The 22,768-nt window shown below is 39.1% G+C and overlaps 2 protein-coding genes across 2 annotated transcripts; both read left to right on the forward strand.

The window, feature by feature from the left end:
* Nucleotides 1-2,486: 2,486 nt before the first annotated feature.
* Nucleotides 2,487-17,121, forward strand: LOC139139138 (uncharacterized). Its single transcript, XM_070707943.1, has 5 exons — nt 2,487-2,769; nt 3,312-3,363; nt 4,630-4,960; nt 8,456-8,812; nt 9,754-17,121. Exons 3-5 carry the CDS (start codon nt 4,648-4,650, stop codon nt 10,050-10,052), a joined length of 969 nt encoding a protein of 322 aa, XP_070564044.1. The 5' UTR covers nt 2,487-2,769; nt 3,312-3,363; nt 4,630-4,647; the 3' UTR covers nt 10,053-17,121.
* Nucleotides 17,122-20,218: 3,097 nt separating this feature from the next.
* LOC139138079 (tripartite motif-containing protein 2-like) lies at nt 20,219-22,429 on the forward strand. The gene has a single exon (XM_070706302.1). The coding sequence runs from the start codon at nt 20,219-20,221 to the stop codon at nt 22,427-22,429; it is 2,211 nt and encodes a 736-aa protein (XP_070562403.1).
* Nucleotides 22,430-22,768: the final 339 nt, after the last annotated feature.

Genomic DNA, 22,768 nt, shown 5'->3' on the forward strand with positions numbered 1-22,768 from the left:
TTATACTATACGACCATGCTGACCACGACCACACAGCACATGCCTTGCACTATGTCAGTCTTTATGCATTTGACCACACCTTATACTATACGACCATGCTGACTACGACCACACAGAACATGCCTTGCACTATGTCAGTACTTTTGACCACACCTTATACTATACGACCATGCTGACCACGACCACACTTCACATGCCTTGCACTATGTCAGTACTTTATGCATTTGACCACACCTTATACTATACGACCATGCTGACCACGACCACACAGCACATACCTTGCACTATGTCAGTACTTTATGCATTGACCACACCTTATACAATACGACCATGCTGACCATCATCAGGTCGGCATTAGTCCACTTGGTTTTCATGTACTACGTCTCTGTGTCTTGATGGCCATGTGAATTGTACGTGGATCGTTATGAGATACTGAGTGAGCTGTCATTGATACGTGTGAATCATCACCATCAGCTACTGTATTCCCTACACTAGGGGTGTACTTATCGTTAGGCAATTTGTACATGCAATCTGCAGACAACGTGTGAGCATAACCAAGGGTATGAGAGTTTATTCCTATCCAGGCGGAAGGTGTTTCAAAGCACACTGTACATGCACCCCGCCAAATCTCGTACGAGCATTTATAATGGTTCGAGAGTTCACATCTAGCTTGGCGGCGTGTGTTTAAAGCATTCGTGACCGTAACCTCGTAGGAGCAATCACGAAAGTACGAGGCATGCACCCCGCCACACCTCCTACGACCATTCATAGATGTACGAGAATTCACATGTAATTTACCTCGTACGAGCATTCATAGATGTACGAGAATTCACATGTAATTTAGTGGCGTGTGTTTACCCAATTCGTGACCGTTAGCATGAGACCATTACCACGTCGGGCCATGGCCTATCGATCGATCTCTCTCGGGTCAAGGGTCATCGGAAACACACTGTAGCGATAACCCGTGACCTGAGCGCGATCGATACGCCTTGCCACAGAGAAACATAGACAGAGTGGCAACACTTGCATGCCTTTTGTTCCATGGTCGTCTCGGTAGACTATTGGCTTTTCATATTAAAATGAGCTTCAAAGGTGTTAAACTTTTTGGAGGCTTTGTTTGTGGTTGATAATTACACGAGATTATGCGAAAAATACGACGAGATGGCATCGTACTGCCAGTCGCGTAGCAACCATAGTTACTTTCTGAGCTCTCAGGCAAGAAACACTGCTTCACGCCAATCAAAACATAACACGCCAGCAGTTTCATAAACATGTCCTTCCTTGACGCACGTATAAAAGACGGTATGACTGACCGTAAACCATTGAGTAAAACCAGACAGTATCGATAAAAGACTTTCAAATTTGGTTCAAACACACTCATTATATATTCATAAAAATATGAGAGGAATTTTTAAAACGGTAAAACTCATTTTCCTGAAGCTCAAAACACTCCCGTTTTCGCCAGCACGTCAATTCTGCTCAGCACCACACGACAACAACAACACAAACTTTGCCGAACATACTTTCGCTTAACAATTGGCGAAAATCCGAAAATTACCGAAGGATTCACGGTCGGCACTCTTCGGAAAAGAGAGGCGAGAGCAACCTGAGGCGAGGCGAACATGGCTGATTTGTCACCACAGGTTTCCATGACTCAGAGTTTGACGTGTTTGCCCTTGGACACGATTTTGTGTGAATTTTGGATTTAAATCCATACAATGCGTGGTGGTCATTGCGATCGAGATCCTCACTGCAGCGTACCCGCATACTGCTAAAGCTGGAATTTTCCATTATGAAACTTTACCGCTATCAAAACATGGACATAAAATTGTAATAGTATCCATAGAAACTGAGCCGCAACTACGTCGATGTCTATTCTATTGGATGCCTATACTCCACTTCATGCACGTCACAAAAACTGAATGACAGGAGATAGATTGTCTTTTCCGAGGGAGTATTGGGCCTATGACTAGAAACAACAGCAAATTTACAGGTCACTACTCTATGCACTTTGCTCACCGTCACACACATGAATGTCTTTGCTTGCTGTGTTTTGTGTACGATTTCCGCGCTGTCAGTAACTTCGAAATGCCAAAATTGCGCAATCGCCGAACCGTACGAACCAGATGATGACCAGATGTAGCATACCTGTAGGCAAGATAATATTGGCACGTACCTAATCCTTTAACAACACTACCAATATGCAAAGGGGTTTTTTTAGTTGATGACTTGGATCTCTTGTTTCTTTCCTTGTCAAGTGTTTTGATTCATACAGTTGATTCTAATTGATTGCTACAATTGATTCGAAGGTATACGAGCATAATTTTCAATATTTACAGCTCCTACTGCGAAGTTATAGGTGTACGGAATCTACAGGAAGTAATGTCATATCTTTATGTTATTTTACTAAATTTGTACTTGACAATATCTCCATGTGTGTTAAAACCAGGCAGTCTGGTGTATTTGATTAAACTTGTCTTCAAATAAAATCAAGAATGCCAAGTAAGACGAGACTGTGTATTTTAGCATTGTAGTTGCATTCAAATATACATAATAGGTGTCGCATACAGGCCACACAATGATGTGTGCCAACTCTGACCTCAGTGTTCGTGCCAATACCCTGCCTTATACAGGCACATGGGTAGGACCAGCCTTTGTGACTAAAGTGGATAGGGTTCTTATTTGACATTTACATTTCAATACCAAAGGAAAAGACCAGCAGCTTGTCCAAAACCGTACCGGGGGAATCTTCCTGCACTCCGCGAACAGGTAAGCACGTTTCATTTACTTTATTGAACGTTGAAATCGCGTGTAATTTCCAAAAAAAGGCCACCTGAAACAATACAACAAACAAATATCAACAAATATGCATAAGGTCAGGAAGCACCGTTCACATACATGGTAGCATAGAACATTGTTCAATGCCCAGTTAACAACCATTCTAACCATACATGTATGAAAAGTAACGCCCATTTGCTTTCAAAGACTTGATATAAGTGTATTTTAAACTTGCTAGACTTGCTTGATTAATCATATTCGAACAATTGGAAATCTAAAGTTTCTTTGAAAATCACTCTGTTGCCAAGAGAAAACTGTAAGGAATGTAAAACGCAGGACAACAGTTTTAGATTGCACACGGAAAACAATCATCACCCTGGTGGAATAACAACGGGCAGCTGGAGAACAGGTAATGCTAGTAGCTGATCATATTACCCTTGGAACCGGGCCAAGTCATATTTTAATCTGCTTATCGCCGCTTATCATATAAACACAGTTTCATTTTATTTTATTTATTCATTTTTTTTGAACAGAAAAACAGCTAGGGTAAGAAAGAAGTAAAGAATTATCTTTAGAATTGCGGAGGTAGGACACTGTTGTTCCATGTTCACATTTTGGTTACTAAATATCTTAAGCTACTCGAATGACCGATTCTGTTCATTAGCGTATCTGGATATCCCTGGGGAAGACAACTCTCTGAAATGCTAATAAATGGTACATTTTTATAGCAATCTTTACGTTACTGCTAGTTTCTGAGCAGCTGAAATTCTGTCTGAGGGGAATATGGGGTTGCATTTGACGAAATTTTCGTACGAGTCAGGTAAGATGGACGCGTTTTAGATGCATATTTATGCGTTTTTTGCTAAGAACTGTTGAATTGAAACTTTTTCATTTGATCTCAGCAAAGTTCACAAAAACAAAATAGTATTATCAAGTGTGTATTGACTACGTTACCACCGATCGGAGCGTGCCGATCGTTCAGTTTAACACTCGTTAATTATTCAAGTCGGCATAAATGTCGGCATGTTCAGTCCACACTGTTTAAAACAATGCCTCGGTATCGGTGACCGAGTACGTAAAAGAATGTGATGATGTTTGGCAAACGATTGCAAGTTTCGTACATCTTGCGAGACGAAGGCCTGGTTGTGTTCATCACACAACGTCGGTTTATTTACAAGATCGGTTCAACGAACGAAGAAACGTTGTTCATGCGGCAAAACCATAGTCACTTTGCCGTAGTGAAGACAGAAAGTTGTAATGTGACGCCACCAAATTTTATATGGCGCAAGTGAATTTTATTGTGGCGCACCGCTACATTAAATCGACGGCCCATGTATGTACGCTATGCATGCATGCATACATGCATGCATAACATGTATGTATGTATGTATGTATGTATGTATGTATGTATGTATGTATGTATGTATGTATGTATGTATTATGTATCTATGTATGTTTGAATGGAGGGATTTCAGTATTGATAACTAAAAAAGTTCAAGCATGGTCAAATAATATGCATTCGGGTAGCAATTGGGCGATGCTGTTTAAGTAAATTAGGGAAAATTAACGTTTTTCATCATTATATAGTTTGCATACGTTCAGCAAAACCAAATTTTACAGAGCGGATTGATATGCGATGTAATTCAACCGAGAACTCTCACTATATAGGTACGCGAAATGGTAAAATTAAAGGATTGAAGCTTGTATTTGTACATTGATATAAACTAGATTTTACAATGATATCAGCATCGAGCGCTATTGTTCAAACGTAACAACACGCTAGAGTATAATAACACTGATGTCATTTTGTCACGAGAGGTACCTTACAAAAATATTGTTTATACCATACAGTGATCATCAAACTCTAACATGGCTGGAAGTAAGAATTCTTCAGCAGACATCAACCCTCTGAACTCATTGTTTGTGGAACTTTGCGAGGAATTGGGCCAAGAAGACGTTCAAAAAATAAAAGACTTATTGAAGGGAGGCCAGATAACCAAACGGGAACATGAAAGACTTCAAACTGCCGCTGAAATCTTCCACCTTCTTCTCGAAAAGGGATGTATTGCAGAGGATGACCTTTCCTTATTAAAAGGTCTCATGAATCAACTGAGACGTCCTTCACTGGCGAAGCGCATCAGCTCATTTTTGGGAGAAGAAGAACCTTCAGGAATAGATTTTGGTAAGTCTTAACACTGGACGTTGTCGGATACAAGTATTTTGAAACTAGGGAAAGTCATATGGTTTCATTGGTCATATAAACAATAGATTCCTTTAAGGGATACAAGGTGCTACTAATGTTTATCTTTTGATCCATGACATTATTGTTTCACAAAAGACTAAATTTGTTGTCTCGGCATATGTAACGAAAACGAAGATTGGCGGTCCAAATATCAATGTTATTGCCATAACTCACTACTGGATTTCATATCGTATCTGTTTTTGTTTGTTTGATTGTTGTCAGTTTTCATGGATGTAAAATTGCGAAGAGAGTTTTGTACTTGTTCTACTGGTTTTTTACAAGTATGTTCAAGAAATATATGATACTTGACTAATCTCATTTCTAGAATTCAATTCAACACAGGCAATAAAGCAGACTTTCCCATTGCTTTAAGGAGTAAGCATTACTGTGTGATCTGTGTCTGATTACACACTCGCTTATTAAGGGATATATATTTGTAAACAAACAAACAAACAAACAAACAAACAGAAAGCAAACGAACGAAGAAACAAACAAAACTTAGCATTTTATTAACAAATGCAAACGAAGAGAGATAGTTATTGATCGATTCTTTATTGTAAAGATGAGACAAACGTATGCAACAAATTTATAGACACACGCATGCAAGCGAATAAACAAACAAAAGTCCTGAGCCCCAGTGCTATGACGAATTTGCCATTTTGACATGCAAAGCGCAGTAGAAACGTACTAGGTGGCTAGCTACGTACAGGCCTTGATATATAGGCGATGGCGCTATCAATTAATCATTCACAGGCCAGGTCAAAAAAGGCTTGGGCTTAGGCAGCCGCTGAATACCTTTGACTATCAGAGTCAGGTAAAATGGAATTTTAAGTACAATTGTTAAAGCTTAGGCCTAACGAAGGTGCCTACTCATTCAATGTAACGTAATCTTATTAAGTGCTAGGGATATTTCTCCTGTCACTTTCAAGAGAGGCGAAAGGTGATCTGGTCTCACCTGGATATTTAGTCGATGTTTCACCTGCCAAGGGAAAATATTGAGATTTTAGGCTGTAGTTGTTGATGTTGAACGATCGGTCGACAAGCGAAATTGTGACTTTTAAATTTATCTTTCCTGTGACCAGTATATGTCACACAATTTCCCGTTACGTCTTTCGGAAATCCACCGCACCGAAGTTTGGCTAGATTTCCATGTTCGTCTGGTCTTTCTTTCATGGCCTCGTCGCTTTGCTAACGCATAATAATCATGGGGAATGGGGCGTACCAGCGAGTCCCGAAGCGATGAGCAGAGAAGCGAGGAATCACCTCGCTCTGCTCTATCCTTTGCTTCTACTCCTAGTCCTACAGCTAGCACTAGTGCATTATGCCTATATTATTAAATCTCATAAAAAATGAGATCTGGAAAGTGAGGTTAGAGTCAGCCTTGCACAACCAAGGCAGTTAGAATCGGTATGAATTTGCCACCTGAAATCAACTATTTGAAAATGTGTGGTTGTCGACTCGATAATATTTAATTAGCTTAATACTGGAGATGCATATCTGAGTTTTGCAATTGTAATCTTTATGCTCTCTTGCAGGAGAAAAAAAATTACATGAGTTGATAATCATTGTTTAATAATACTAATAAAACTCACATAGGTATCACACAGAACCAAAGAGATAATATTTTGATGATGTAACAAGTTGTCAAAAAGTACTTGTCACAATACAAGAATTCCTGCAATTGTTCAAATTTGAAATTTTCCACTGCAAAATATCGGTGTAATTCTATGCATTCGATGCATTCATGTAATGTTTTCCTTTTTCTCATGTTATCACATGAACTGGCCCGTATCTCCACCTGTGTGACGTACACCAGCACAGATAAGAAATCCATATTACCGCTGTTGTACGTCATCAACCGGAACTTTTTTTCTGCAATGGTACCGTTCGTACATGCACGTCGCGTTGCCACACAGACCGATTTGTCGTGATCGATGCCGTGCTCTCATTACATTTTGAGAAAATGGTGAAATCAAGATATGGAAATATAGAAGGCATGTCCAACGATATTTCGAGTCGCTAAAGCTTTAGCTATTCCCATGAATCGAATGAGGATACCGTCGATCGTTATAATGGCTCAGTAACGTCACGGCTCAAGTCGTAAGGCTCAAAGTGGACGTCGTCGTACCTGGTGATCGCCAAGCGACGTCGTACCTGGCGATCGAGGTTGGCGATAAACCCGAAATATACACCTCAACGAACGTTCAACTTAATAGATGAATACCGTATAATCTTCGGGGAAAGCGACATAGAAGGCACAAGCATAAAGTCATTTTACAAACAACGATAAATTTCCTTCATCACCCAAATTATTCCGTCGTTTCTCGATCGGAATCAAACCTGCAGCGTAAGGCTAATAGTGAAAACATAAGCTGTCGACCTACAGTGCAGCGCCGTAGAATCCGATGTATTTCGAAAGTTGACTCGGACAACACTCACAACAGAACAGAGTTCCCGTCAAGTAACAAAATTGGGATGTAACTACGGGCGATATATGTGTCACAGCAAACATCAAAGTCCGTAAGACGAAAAATTGACGACCGAGATGGCCACCGGCGAAGACCGGTGACGGCAGTGCCCACTAAGCTTTACAACTTACAAGCGTACACTCTGTGTGTCATCGATCTGAAACTTTCGGGCTCGCCAAGGTCGTAAACTTGTGATATTTTAATATCCACAGCATCTCTAAGAATGGTAACTACTGTTTCGATCGTGTCGTTGCATTAGTTTCATAAACATAATTGTAAATATTCTAAATATAATTGTAAATATTCTAAATAACTCAAAATACTAAGGTTATCCGTCGCTAGCGCGTTGAAAGTTATGTCCGCCGAAGGTAGACTTGCCTTGGCATCGGTCCAGCGCGAGACAATGATTGACATGCGCACGAGACCGAATCCGTGTGTCTGATTGGTGGAGATACCATTTCATGTATCAAAAGTTCAGCTTAATCGGATTTATGAATGAAAGTATGCCTGTAAACATTCGCACATCTCCTGGGTGACGGGCCGCTTTACCCAATAAATGAAAGTAATCCGCGTAAGGGAAAACACAAAATCGCGATAAAAAACCATGCAATTTGTTACAATAATTTTGATCCATCCACATCAAAGAAAAATAAGAAGACTGTTCATGTGATAAATATATAATCCCATGGAATGTTCTCTGTTTGACGTCACCGTATACTCGTGTTTTTCGCGGAGCCGCACAACTTCTCGCCTTCGGCTCGAAGTTGTACGGCTCCGCGAAACACACTCGTATACGATGACGTCAAACAGAGAAAAATACCATGGGATTATATGTAATTATTTCTTGGAATAACAGATGTGCATCTGTTGTATTTATTAAATCAGCGATGACCCTCATCCATATTGCCATCCAGATCAGACACATAATAACTCACAGGTTTCTGTTTGTTTGTTTTTTTTTTTGTAGGGCGTAAATCGACAAGTCCCGGTCTGGATGAGTTTGTCCCTTCAGATAACCAGAAGAGATGGCTGGCGTTCGGCATACAGGCAGAAAAACTGGCTGATATGATCACGGGACGCCTTAGTGATTTTTTCGAGATATATGACACTTATTTAAAGCATAAACAGGTACCAGAGAATATCTCTGCTACTGTACGTATCGCCGTAGAGTCCATCGAAAAATGGTCCTACTGTGACTTCCAGGACTGGGAGGAAACATCATACTCACAAGACATGGAAAACCTTATCCATGCTTTCGAAGCATTAGATGAAAATGGAACGGAAAAGAGACTTATGTCAAATCTCAAGGATGGGAAATCGAAGGGTGTGTAGCATGTTGATCTTTCATAATTTCGTGAAAACATATAAATCGCACTATCTAGGTTTGATCATCAAGTGCTTTGGTAAGACCAAATCATCGGTTGCATTTTGAAAACTAGTTATTCTCGTCGTACGGTGGAAAGCAATCGACGGTCAGTTTTAAGAACTGAATGTTTCCCTTCCACAAAATATGACTATAGAAAATCACACTTCATGGAGAGAGACAATCATGGGCAAGAAAGAGTTAAACATCTTTTTAGTTTGTTGTAAATTGAAAATCAATATATATATATATATATATATGATATGAGAGAGAGAGAGAGAGAGAGAGAGAGAGGAGAGAGAGAGAGAGAGAGAGAGAGAGAGAGAGAGAGAGAGAGAGAGAGAGAGATCGTTTGACTTGTATAAATTATTTATTTAGGTCTTCAGGCATGTTAGATTACTTTGCCTGAGGTTTCAAATACCAGATAAACTTCGATTAATTATGTTCTATTAGCAGTCGCCTCGCATCGGAGAGGTTAGGTATGATTGGCATAGTGTGTTTTTAATATGTTGTATGTTGAGCCGATATACTGTTTATACATAATCAGCAGCACATGTATCTCTACCTGTCATGATTTTGCACTTTGATTGGGAAGCTCCGAGGAGTGAGTCAGTTGACTTGCTATGACATAAACTTCATCAGTGGTGGTGTTTCCGTACTCTGGGTTGATCTCCTAATGCCGATTGGAAAACAAATTTTACTTGTTCAACTTTTTCCTATGTGTGTCAGCATCTGTAGCAAGTATAAAAAATATAATCCACTTATCTCTATATGATCGCGTCAATGCATTAGTAGTAAGTACCAATTATACTTGACATATCCCTCATATCCTTGACGTGTTATACTTGACGTTTCCCTCTTATTAATAGTGATACACTACATGATTCTTTTATGATCTTTAGAACTGGTCAAGTTCTTGAAGAATATGACTCCAGGCCTTCTGACCAAATTGTCAAACTTTTTAACTAAAGTTTCAACAACTTCCGAGAAGAATTCAAGAACGTCAACAGACGATACAGAAGCAATGAAAGAAAGACTGGATTCTGCTCATACTTTAATCCGTAGATGGATGACCTCAGTAGAGAACAGTGAGTCAAATTACGACGAAGTAATCCTCACTTTCATCCCACGAGTTTTATTAATATTCCCAATTTTGATGTTATTCAATGTCAACTTTGTAGTCATTATTTTGATAATTTAATGATCGCCGAAAAAACATTGCTCGGAAACGGATGATACGACTAAGAGCTTTATTGGTAGACAACAAGGATTACAAAACCTTAGGAAAATATTGATATCGATTGCAACGATGTCAGGGCTGCTGTTGTAAGTGGCAAGAAAGGTATGGGAAAAACAGAGTTAGTAAATGAGTATGTTAGGCAAAATACAACTCAATATCACGGTGGTGTCTATCGAATTTCAGCCCGAAATGACGATGCACTTTACAATTCCCTTAAAGCGATATCAATTGACAAAAACCTTGGGGTATAGATGGTAGGGATTGCCTTCGGAAATTGCAGGAATACCTCAAGAGTAAGTCGAACTGGCTCATTATAGTAGACGATGTTGATACATCTAATCTCTCTGACGATGTGAATGATATCATAAATGGCCCGTGGAAAAGAGTGGCTGTAGGTCATATGATTGTTGAAACCAGATCTGGCGTAAGTGAAAGTAGAGAAACAGTCGAGCATATCAAGCAACCAAACTGTCTTGCGATATCAGAAATAGACGCGCATGGTGCTGTGGGGTTTTTACAAGTGTAAATTCCGATGATGACGTGCACAAAGTAGCACGTGAGTTCAAGGCTACTCCTACGGAAACAGAAGATATGAGCTTTATTGGCAGGAAACTAGAACTACAAAACCTGAGGAAAATATTTGATATCGACTGCAACGATGTCAGGGCTGCTGTTGTAAGTGGCAAGAAAGGCATGGGAAAGACAGAGTTAGTCAATGAGTATGTTAGGCAAAATGCAACTCAATATCAAGGCGGCGTCTTCCGAATTTCAGCCCGAAATGAGGATACACTTTACAATTCTCTTAAAGCAATATCAATTGACAAAAACCTTGGGGGTATAGATAGCAGGGATTGCCTTCGAAAATTGCAGGAATACCTCAAGAGTAAGTCGAACTGGCTCATTATAGTAGACGATGTTGATACATCTAATCTCTCTGACGATGTAAACGATATCATAAATGGCCCATGGAAAAGAGTGGCTGTAGGTAATATGATCGTAGTAACCCGATGTGACAAAAGCGAAAGTGCAGAATTTGTCAAGGGTATCGAACAACCACACTGTCTTGAGATATCAGAAATGGACGAGGATGATGCTGTGAAGTTTTTTACAAGTGTAAATTCCGATGATGACGCACGCCAATTGGCAGGTGAGTTCAGGGCAATCCCTGGTGTCCTAAGTGAAGCTAACAATACGATGTCACTGTATGATGGGGATGTTAAAACATTCCTACAAGAAGTTAGACGCCATAAAGAATCAAATGAAGGGGCCGCTGTTGAAACTAAGAGTGACACCGAATCGATCTCAGATATTTTGATGCAAGCCCAGTCTTATGCCATTGACAATATCTCTACAGGACAGAAACAACAAGAACAATTGCTCGCACGTAGACTATTAAAGGGTTTTGCACTGATGGGCGATGCAAGTATACCATTTTGTCAAATATCTGACGGTTATGTCTTATTGACGATTACTTACATACGCAGAAAAACAGAGAAGACGTTTGGCGGCAATTGCTCAAAATAACACATTCAAATGATGAACTAAGTATTCCTTCTGACCAAAGAGAGTCACTCAGAGTTTCTCTTTCGGCAGATGAAAAAGTCAGTTCGTTAGTTGACGCGTGCAAATTGTTACAGCCTTGTTTAGAAGAAATGTTAAAAACCAACAAAGGAGATATTGCCAAAAAAGGCGAGCAACAGTTCATGCAAAAATTGCACAACATATTGTGCCACGCTATGGAGGTCTCAAAGTGCATTCTTGATTCCTTAAATGAGGAAGTGGAGACAAGCTCAGAGCAGCGCGAAGTCATGGCAGTGTGTTTGTACCGTACACACATCATCTGTCAGGTATCTGGAAAGCACAGTGAAGCATTGATATTTCAAAGGAACGCGACAGTATTAATGACAACAATCGATGACAAGGCAAGAGATTCCTGTGTGACAAACACCTTGAGTAATACTGAATACAATATATATACTACCATCAGTACATTTGTTGAAAAGACTACAATGCAACCGCCTTCACCAGTTGACTACAAACGTGTCAAAAGATCGAATGCTGCAGAATTTTCTTCACTGTGGGATGCTTTTGACACTTGCCATGAAAAATCTGTTACAGCGGCAGAGTGCATGCGAATGTGTGATTTTGGTAAGAGCCCGTTGGAATGTGACATTACTTATCTTATTCCCGAAGGCACAATTGAACTCAAAGACCTACGCGCTAACAATAGGTACGTTGCCGAAACAAGAGAAAAAACCAACATACTCGTATCAAAGGAAACCTCCGAAGTGCGTGAAGAAGGCATAATATATCTAGAGGGCTTTACGATTGAGATCAACCACACTCTTGTTATCGGCAGAGAAAGTACACTAATACTCAAAGATTGTGACCTGCGATGCAATATAGTCTCATCCTACCAACATTCACCAAGTTTTGCAGCTTTTCTTAAGTTTGAGAGTCACGATGTCAAGACTTGTCCAATCGCAAAAAATATTCGTTATGGTATCGGGAAGCGCAAATTGACATCTAAAAAATTCATTTCCGGATCTTATGAATGTCGTTGTGAAGGTATTGATAAGGAAGAAATGTCTGGCGCTGCCCTCATCCTGAAAGATGACTCAAAATTGCTGATTACGAACTGTACCTTATGTACTGGTTCTAAATCATCAAACGGTATCTTAGCGACGCAGAACTCAACGTGCATAATAGATAACAGTGAAATTTTCAAATTAAATTCTGCCCTAACAGTTCTCGGAGGCAACACGCTGGTTCAAAATAGTCGATTGCATGACAACGTGACCGCGATTCAACATTTTCCCTTATCAATACAAAGCAGATTATCATGCGTCTCCAATCACATTTTCAAAAATGATAAATCAGGCATTAAAATCATATCAAGGTTTGAAGACGTGAATGCTGAATATGATCTAGACTCTAACTACATTTATGACAATGGAAATGGCTTACGTCTAGAAAGCGACGGGAGAGTAAGTGTAGAAAATAATTCATTCTATAACAATTTCAGAGGCGTCTACATTTCCGGCTGCAAGAATATATATGTCACGAACAACAACGTGTATGAAAATAAGGATATAGGAATGTACGTTGTAAATGTCACCGACGATGCTTACTCTTCAGTGGTAGACAAAAGCAACAAATTGTCATTAAATGGTAGGTACGATGTTCAACGTTCATTATTACATGTAAGAGAACTGAAACGGGGTGGTTCTCTTGATCGTGAGAATTTGATTCTTGTAGAGCCCACTAAAAAAAGAGAACTTTCTGCGGAGGAAATTAAGTGTTGTTCAGTCTGTTTCAAGAAGATTTGCAAACCTTCACTATCGTGTGCAAACTGCCTCGCTTTGAAATTCTGCTCCAAAAGTTGTCAAATTAAGCATGTCAGCGGGCAAGTTAACTACTGTACAGAGTTGAGAAAAAACTTCACGGTACAGTTTAAACTTGAAGGGTTTCCTGAATTCAAATCTCACATGAAACAGGTTACACGAATGTCTAAAGTTCAGGCACATTTGAAAGAACGGACGATAATGTTGAAAATTATGAACGGATTCCACCACGAACAAGAAGTTACAGATGAAAGGTTAAGTGATGTTTTACGCCAATCCGGAAAATCGAAACTTATTGCTGAAAAAGAACAAGGCAAAGGTGGAGTGGCATTTGGAAAATACGCCAAAAGTATCTACAGTGTCGCGTCTATAATCAATAATACGCACATCAGGATATCGCTCTTGAATGTGTACGGTTCTGTCGAGGAATTAAAGGTGGATTTTTCCATCGACGAATAGAGATGTCGAATGAAACGTTTGGTAAACCATCTATGTGAGCATTATGACACTTGACCTGACCTATCTGATGCGAAATACAGTTCCACCATGAACAAATATCCCAGGCATTATAGAATCACTAAGTAAATGATCATATCGCTTGAACAGCCACTAGACACCTCCAGGCCATAAATGTCAGAGGAATAAAAAATAATAATCCATTTAATGATATTTAACAATTTCAAACTTTCGAGTATTCAGTCTCAAATTTTGAATCACACAATATTTCTCTGTGTCTTTCCCATGACAACTTAAAGGTTTGATGAAGTATCTAGAGATTTAATGGCCACAGTTTTCATCTTTTGTTCCAGTTCTCTGGTATAATTTTAATAAATGATGACAAACTGAGGTATACAATTAGAAGGCAGTGGTGGTTATCGTAATACCCGTAGACTAGTCGGAGAATGATGGCACTCTTCTTATTGCTTAAAAGCTGCAAGGCTGATCTTTATCAGGCCTATTGAAGGAGTAGTGCACCTACACCAAGGTCTTTTTTAAGTGTACTTTCATTACTTTGGTTTGTGACTCGTTATTCATGTATGTCATAGGGAATTGTAATCACCAAACGAGGCAAATTTTGATTTTCAAATAAACACGTCTATTCTCATTCATATCACGGTGTATAGTCTTTTTGCTTTCAATGAATTATTAGGTACAAGAGGCGATTGAGATTCGCTGTTGCATGTTGTTGTCAATACATTGAACGTCAAGTTCTTTAATAGATTTCTTCTACTTTACATCTAGATGAGTGAACGAACTATAACGACGCTCTACACAGAGCAGAATTTTCTCGACTACCGGATTGCGTAGTCACGAAATGAGTATTTGTGTAGCTATCATAGAATTAATCAAACTTTTACTCTAAATCAATGCACCTAACGCTCAATTTAGTTTTTATCATAGGCGTAATAGTAATTATATGTTATTAACAATATCAATATTACTTGATCTGTATCCCTTTTTGCCACTTACAAGCAACACTATATCTTAATTATAAATATATTATTGTAGAAAATATGTAGAGATGGAAGTTTGTCGAATGTTTGTAATTATCCTGATACAAAAAGTTTATAATTTTTATGAGTTTTAAAGATTCCTTGTAAGACTGTCGTAAAATGTGTTCAAGGTGGTAATAAACGTCTGGCCAATAATCATCGCCAAATTTCACTTTTGCCATAAACAGGGAACGTTTTTGAAGGTATTTGTGGAAAGCTATGTAACTGAATTTCAACACGGTTTTGTTAAGGGGCGATCAACTGCAACTTATTTAGTTTCATATGTTGATTTTCTAAGTCTCTTGACTCCAAGAAGCAAGTTGACAGCATTTACATTGACTTTGCTAAAGCAATTGACACTGTCAACCACAAACTGCTTTGTCATAAACTCTGTTCATTCCGTCTGTTGTCCAATTTTTAAACTTTTTACCTCTTATCTCATATCAAAGTATCATTATTCTTGGTAAATCATCCTTTTAGCACCCATGTCCCATCAGGGGGGCCTCAGGGTTCAATGTGAGGATCCCTGCTTTTTGTCTTATACATTAACGACCTTCCCAATGTCCTCCTTTACAGTCAGATCAGTATGTGTGCTGACGACTCTTAATTCGTTCGCGAAATTCACTCTCTAGGCGATTTTACTCTGTTACATGAGGATTTGTTAGGGGTTGTTAATTGGTGTACTTTGTGGAAGCTTAACCTTATTGTTCTGAAATGCAATGTTATTACCTTCACCAATAAGAGAAATGTTACGTTTTGTACGAGTATTCTATCGATGGTTGTGTGTTAAAGAGAGTGGCTGAGATCAGAGACTCTGGTGTTGTCTTAGTTTCTAATATATCATTTAAAAGGAATATTGAAGCAATGTGTAAAAATTTGTGCTTTCATAATATAATGCTCGGTTTGAAAAAGAGATACTGTAATATATTTTATTCTTCGAGAGCTTTGACATCCGTGTGTGTATGTTTAGTAAGAAACAGATTAAAGTCCTACTCTGTGGTCTGGTCTCCAAACTGTCAATATTTGGGTGACCATGTAGAAAAATTTCAAAGTAGTTTTCTGAAATATATGTGTCTGACGTTTACTGGGTACTATAGTGATTTCAAAGAGTCATGTATGCATTTTAATCTCCCTTCTCTCTCACTTCAACGGAAGGTTTTAGATCTGACTTTTTTAAACGGAATATGTTCAGGGAGATTTTCTTGTCCCTACCTCTTATATCAATTGCCATCTTAAGCGACAAAAGTGCCACGTTGCAAGTTGAATCTTAGAAAATTTGCTCTTATCCCTAGGTCTATTACGCTATGTAATGATATTTCGGTGGATATTTGTTTACCTAGTACTGCTTTTAAGACATTTGTGTCCTGATATTTTGTTTCTTAGGGCCCAGTCTCTGTATTCGTTCTATACAGATTCTTATTTTTAATTTGTATTATGTTTGTTGATACTGTAGAGTTTGCTTGTTTGTTTGTTTGTATTTATTTTCTCGGAGTCTGTTACGGGCCTTTTGGCCCATTGAGCCACCCAGTAAATAAATAAATAAAGGCACCGTATGAGAGGATCACTGCGCTATAAAATATAAGATTACCAATATTATCAGTTTATTTTGGTCATGTATAAACCCATTGCATGAGAAGTATTTTATCTACTTCATCTCCGCCTTAATAAATGATGAACGCTATGAATCATTATGTGATCAACCATTACGTATACAAACTATACACAATCCAAGCAATGGGCATACCACGAAATTTTGACCAGTTCAAGACATATATGAATGAGCTGTAGCGAATTCTTTAACGCATTTGTGAAGTGAACACGTCTAAATCGAGTGGTACACCCGTCACTAGAGTTGTCTTTTGTTATTCTACTGTATATCATCATGTTAAAATTTTGCATGAAACGTTGAAGCTATATCATGAATAAAACAGTGTTATTTTCACTTTTAAACCAATCAGTTCGCTGTATTTTCGCTATCAGTATACAGGTGTAATTAAGTTGTTCATGAAGTATTTTTTCATAGGATGCACCAATGTGACACTTTTAAGTGATGCATGCTTACTATTTCTCGATAGTTTTATGTAAAATATTGTGATGTAATAACAATGTTCATCAAAATTTTAAACAATAGCCTAACAAACTCTCTTCGTTACTCTTTCACATTGGATTCAAATAAATGGTATTTTCAATCTTAAGCACGGCTTGTAACGTTTTGTCTGACTGATATCGGTCGAAGACTGTTTTTTACAAACATACTCCCTTCAGACAATCACCGGAATGTTAGTAGGTTATACCATGTTGACTCGTACGTCTAGTTTATATTGAGTAGAAAGACGGGATACATAATTATTTTGCAGATATTATCTCAAATAGCTTGTACGTATAAATGATATGGCCTAACAAGTTATAATGCAATTGTAAACATGATGAACCAAATATCCGTTTGTCAGACGTTTGTCAAGTGACCAGATTGGGAACTAGATATCTTTATGTTCGGATTATGAATGAGGGAAGGATGGAGGAATAGAAGAAGCAAATACATTTTAACAGTAAACTTTGCATTGATAAATCATTTCTTCAGCAAAATAAGCTTAATTTGCGGATTCAAACCCTCACATTATGTTGCCTTCTCTAGCGGCAAATACTTTGCTCTCCCAAACTTACCTCAGGGTTATATCTCTACTTGAAAGGGGAGTTAATAATTTACATCAGCTAGTGCTCTTTTTACTGCAGCTACTCTTCAAAAGACAAGACTTGTTATCACATACGAATGCTAGCAAAAGCATTATCAATACTAGCTAGAAAGAAAGTAGCTCGGAATCCTGATGTAAGAGACCAGATACAGCGAAAATGCTAATGGTTCTGCAGAAAGGGCAAACTTGTATGACTTGCTTAAGCAGCCTGAATTTGCAAATATATTTTACATTGTTCAAGATGATAAACTGTGGTATAATCGCAAGCAAACTAGGATCAAAATGAGGATGGACACACAACCATGGTATTTTTCTCTTTGTGACGTCATCATTTACAAGTGTTTTTCGCGGAGCCGCCCTACAACTTCTCGCGTTCGGCTCGAAGTTGTGCGACTCCGCGAAAAACACGAGTATACGATGACGTCAAACAGAGAAAAATTCCATGGGATTATAGATTTATCACATGAACAGTCTTCTTCTTTATCTATTTACGTAGATGAATAAAAATTATTGTAATAAATTGCATGAATTTCGTCGCGGATTGCTTTCATTTAATGAGTAGAGCAGCCAATCATCCAGGAGATACTTCATTAATAAATCCCATCAAGTTGAAATTTTGATGCATCGAATGGTATCTCCGCCAATCAGACATACGGATTCGGTCACCTGAACGTGTCAATCATTGTCTCGCGCTGTACCGATGCCAAGGCAAGTCGACAATCGTCGGATATAGCTTTCACCGCGCTAGCGAGAGATAGTCATGGTATTCAGAGATATTTAGTATATTTACAAATAAATTTATGAAGTAAATGCAACGACACGATCGAAAAAGTAATTCTCCTTCTTAGAGTTGCCGTGGCTGTTGAAAGTATCACACAAGTTTACGACCTTGGCGAGCGCGAAAGATTCCGTTCGATGACACACAGAGTGTACCTCATTGCATGTTTGTGGCCACAACGCGGCAGTCACTGGTCTCTGCCGGTGTCAATTTGTCAATCCCGATCTCGGTTATCAATGTTTTCGTCTTACGGACTTTGATGTTTGCAGTGACACATATCTCGCCCGTAGGTACATCCCAATTTTGTTACTTGACGGAAACTTCTGTTGTAAGGGTTGTCTGAGTCAACTTTCGAAACACATCGGATTCCACAGCGCTGCAGCATAAGACTACAGCACGACAGCTTGTCTTCGTTACAGTCTTACGCTGCAGGTTTGATTCCGAGCGAGAATTTACGAATTTTTTTGTGCGATGAAGGAAATTTGTCGTTGTTCGTCGAGTGACTTTATGCTTATGCCTTCCATGTCACTTTTCCGAAGATTATACGGTACTCATTTATTCAGTTGAACTTACGTTGAAGTATATCTTTCGGGTTTAACGCCAACCGGAATCGCCAGCTACGACGTCCACATTGAGCCTTACGATTCTACTGGAGACGCCACGTTACTGAGCCATTAAGATAAAACGATCGACCGTGTCCCCTTTCGATTCTTGGGAATAGCTATAATAATAGTTTTAGCGACATGAAATTTCGTTGGACATGCCTTCTATGTTTGCATGCCTGGATTTATCGAGTCACCTTTTAGTAAAGATGTCATGAGAGCAAGGCCTCGATCACGACAAATCGGTCTTTGTCGCGGTGTGCATGTATGAACGGTACAGTGCAGGAAAATAATTCCGGTTGATGACGTACAACAGGAGTAATATGGATATCTTATCTGTGCTGGTGTACGTCACACAGGTGGTAATACGGACCAGTTCAAGTGAAATCGATCACAGGCATGCAAAGACAACGTCACTCCTTCAAGACAAAGGATAACAAACAGAAAATGTAAACACTGAAAAAGTACTGCCAGAAATCTTGATATGGTAGTATTAAGCTTTATGAAAAGAAATACAAAATTTTTAAATGGGAGATTTGATTAAAACCCGACACATCTTTGTTTTAGATCGAGTGATTTCTATTCGCTTAAATGATATTTTTAGCCTTACAAAGTCAGCTTTGTGAAAAAAGGTGAAGCGTTTACCATCATCATGACAGCCATAGCAAGCAAGTTGTATATTTTCAGCCCCAAGATATCTAAAAATTGTGAAATATCATCATAAAAATAATGAGGGGTTTTTTAAGCCAATGCACTCAAATTAATATTCGGCAGTAATTGCAAAACTCACTGCAGAAGTTAGGTCTGATATTAAGTTGTAATGACAGCTGATCGCCAAATCATCAGCGATTTATTGAAAGAAAAGACATCCCAACCACAGTACCGCTTACAGAGAGCAAATGACACGCGCTGAGAGTATGGAAAGAACCCTTTTTCTCTGATATTTGCGATTAATCGCTTGAAGGCGATTCGTTGTGAGGCATCGTTGAAGAGGTCCTGCAAATTGCAATGTTTTTCTGAGCTCTGAAGCAAAACGCTTTACTGCGCAAAAACATTTTAACTGTGCCCTCCATTTGACACATACAACACGGCATTTCTACATGCATACAAAGACTGCACTTTGAACTCTATTTTGCTGGCCTTATCTGCCTTCCCGTGAGGCCTTGCTTCCAGGAAGTCCAAAGGGCACCCGTTGTTCAATCTGATCGGTAACCAACATGGCAGCAAAGACAAGCAAACTACCCTCAGAAATCGATGAGAATTTCCTACTCTGTGGGATCTGTTATGAAAGGTACAAGAATGCCAAAATTCTTCCGTGTCTACACAGCTTCTGTGAGCCGTGTCTTAGTAAGCTAGCCGAGGAAAATGGCACCATAACGTGTCCAGTGTGCCGTAGGGTTCATGAACTCACCGACAGTGGAGTGGCAGGCATTGAGGCCAACGTCTTCCTGAACGATTTACTTGTGTATTTTGCGGAACAGGGTGGAGATGAATTGAACAAATGCACAGCTTGTGAAGACGGTAAGGTCACAACTCGCTGCATTGAATGTGCATATCATATATGTTTTAATTGTGCTAAAGCCCATGCAAAATTTCCGTCAACGAAATCTCATCGCCTGTTAAAACTGGATGAATACCACGCAGCAGTGTCAGATGACACAGCCTCGGTTCAGCCACCTGCCTACTGCAACGCACATGCTGAGTACCAGGTCGAGTTCTACTGTGATACGTGCGAAATCGCAATCTGCCCGAAGTGTACGGCATTAGATCACCCTCAAACGAAACACCAGTACAGGCATGTCAACGACGCAGCGAAGGATTTCGCCGGAAACTTGTCTACCGCCATAGAGAAAATGAAAGTGAAAGAGACTGAAGCAAACAACAGTAAAATCACAGCGCAAGGAGTATTACAATCGCTCGACAAGAGCTATCAAAGAGAAGAAGAAACTCTCAGGAAACACACCCGACAAACAATCCAAGAAGTAACACGTTTGATACAAGAAGATGAAAACAAACTGCTGACTGAGTTGAAAGGTGAATACGATAAAAGGAAAGGAAACCTGACCGCACAAATAAAAGAACTTGACATTGCTGAGAGTGACCTCACAATTACTCGTGAATATGTTGAGAAACTGATGCATTATGGGAACGCTTCACAGCTAATGTCTGCAAAGAAGGGAGTTGATCATCAAACAGAAGAATTACTGAAAGTGAAGACACAGGTAGAGCCAGTAGAAGACGACTACATGGAGTTTCGCCCATTTGATGACTTTTGTAGTGATAAAAGTATTGGGATGATAAAATTCATTCAGACAGTGTACAAAGTGGACACAGTCGCCCGAACTGTTCGAGTTGGCGAAGAAATCACGTGTACCATTAGAAGTGAAGAAGAATCGATCCTCGATATGGAAAAGGTGTCACTGAGTGCAAAAGTTGAAGCTGTGATGAAGAAACCTGACGGTACTCCACAGGAAATGAAAGTCAAGGACAATGAGAATGGAACGATGACTTTGAAAACACGCGTAGAGGAAGTAGGGGAACATGAACTTTCGGTATCAGTATGTAGGAAATCAGTGCTGGGTTCACCTGTCAGAGTTAATGTTATTGCAAAGAAGGGGTTAGTGTGCAAGTTTGGGGAGTCAGGTTCAGGGGTTGGTCAGTTACATAACATCTGGGGGATGGTAATGATGGAAAACGGTGATACTTTGGTCGGTGAATACAAGAACAAAAGATTACAATCATTTACTGTTGACAGAAGACATAGAAAGTTATTCAGGTTTCTAAATGTTAATAATTTTCGTCCCTATGATGCAGCTGTATCAGTGAATGGTAATATCTTTACTACAGATGGTGGAAATAAGAAAGTAATTGTCTGTGATGAGAATGGAAAACTAATAAAGTGTTTTGGAAAGGGTCAGTTTCAGTGCCCTGTTGGTATCGCGATCAATCCTCTCAACGGAAGGGTTTATGTTGTGGATTACACTGCTCACTGTATTCACATTTACGACCAAGAGGGCAATCATATCAAATCATTCGGTAGCTATGGAAGTCAGGAGGGTCAGTTTCATCATCCACTCTTTGTCTGTATTAATAATACTGGTGTTGTCTATGTATCAGAATATAGTAACCATCGAATCCAAGCGTTCAATGGCGATGGTCACTTCCTGTACACATTTGGCTCCTATGGAAGTGGTGATGGCCAATTGAACCATCCCCGTGGAGTAGCTGTGGATAAACACGGCTATGTGTATGTCGCAGATCAAAGCAATAATAGAATTGTGAAATACGAATCACGTGGTCAATTTGTTTGTCGTATTGATGACGTGGGTGACAGTCTTAACCGGCCTATCGGTGTCTGTGTAACCGACGATGACAGAGTCATAGTAGCTGATAAAGGAAACAATTGCATCAAAGTTTTCGCTCAATAATTCTCCTTCTCAGAGGCTACGGCTTGTTATTGCATGGTTTCGTGATGAGTGTAAACCATTCTCATGTTTCATAAAAATATCAATAAGTTTGGAAGAGAATATGCAACGAGTGTTTTGTAAAATGTTTAGTAAAATAGCAAAGCTCAATAGCCTCTAAGTTTCAAGTTTGCTGAGTAACCACATAATGTTGCTGTTTTCAATTTTAGTTCCATTCCCAGATTGATACAGTTTCTGTTTTGTACTCTCATTTATGTGAATTTTAAAAAAAAGTTATGTGAGTGTCCCTTTATAATTTTCAATCGTATGTAACTGGATAAAGGTTTAATTTCGTTTATTTAA

Source organism: Ptychodera flava, chromosome 8 (assembly GCF_041260155.1).
Source record: "Ptychodera flava strain L36383 chromosome 8, AS_Pfla_20210202, whole genome shotgun sequence".
NCBI classification, from domain to species: domain Eukaryota; kingdom Metazoa; phylum Hemichordata; class Enteropneusta; family Ptychoderidae; genus Ptychodera; species Ptychodera flava.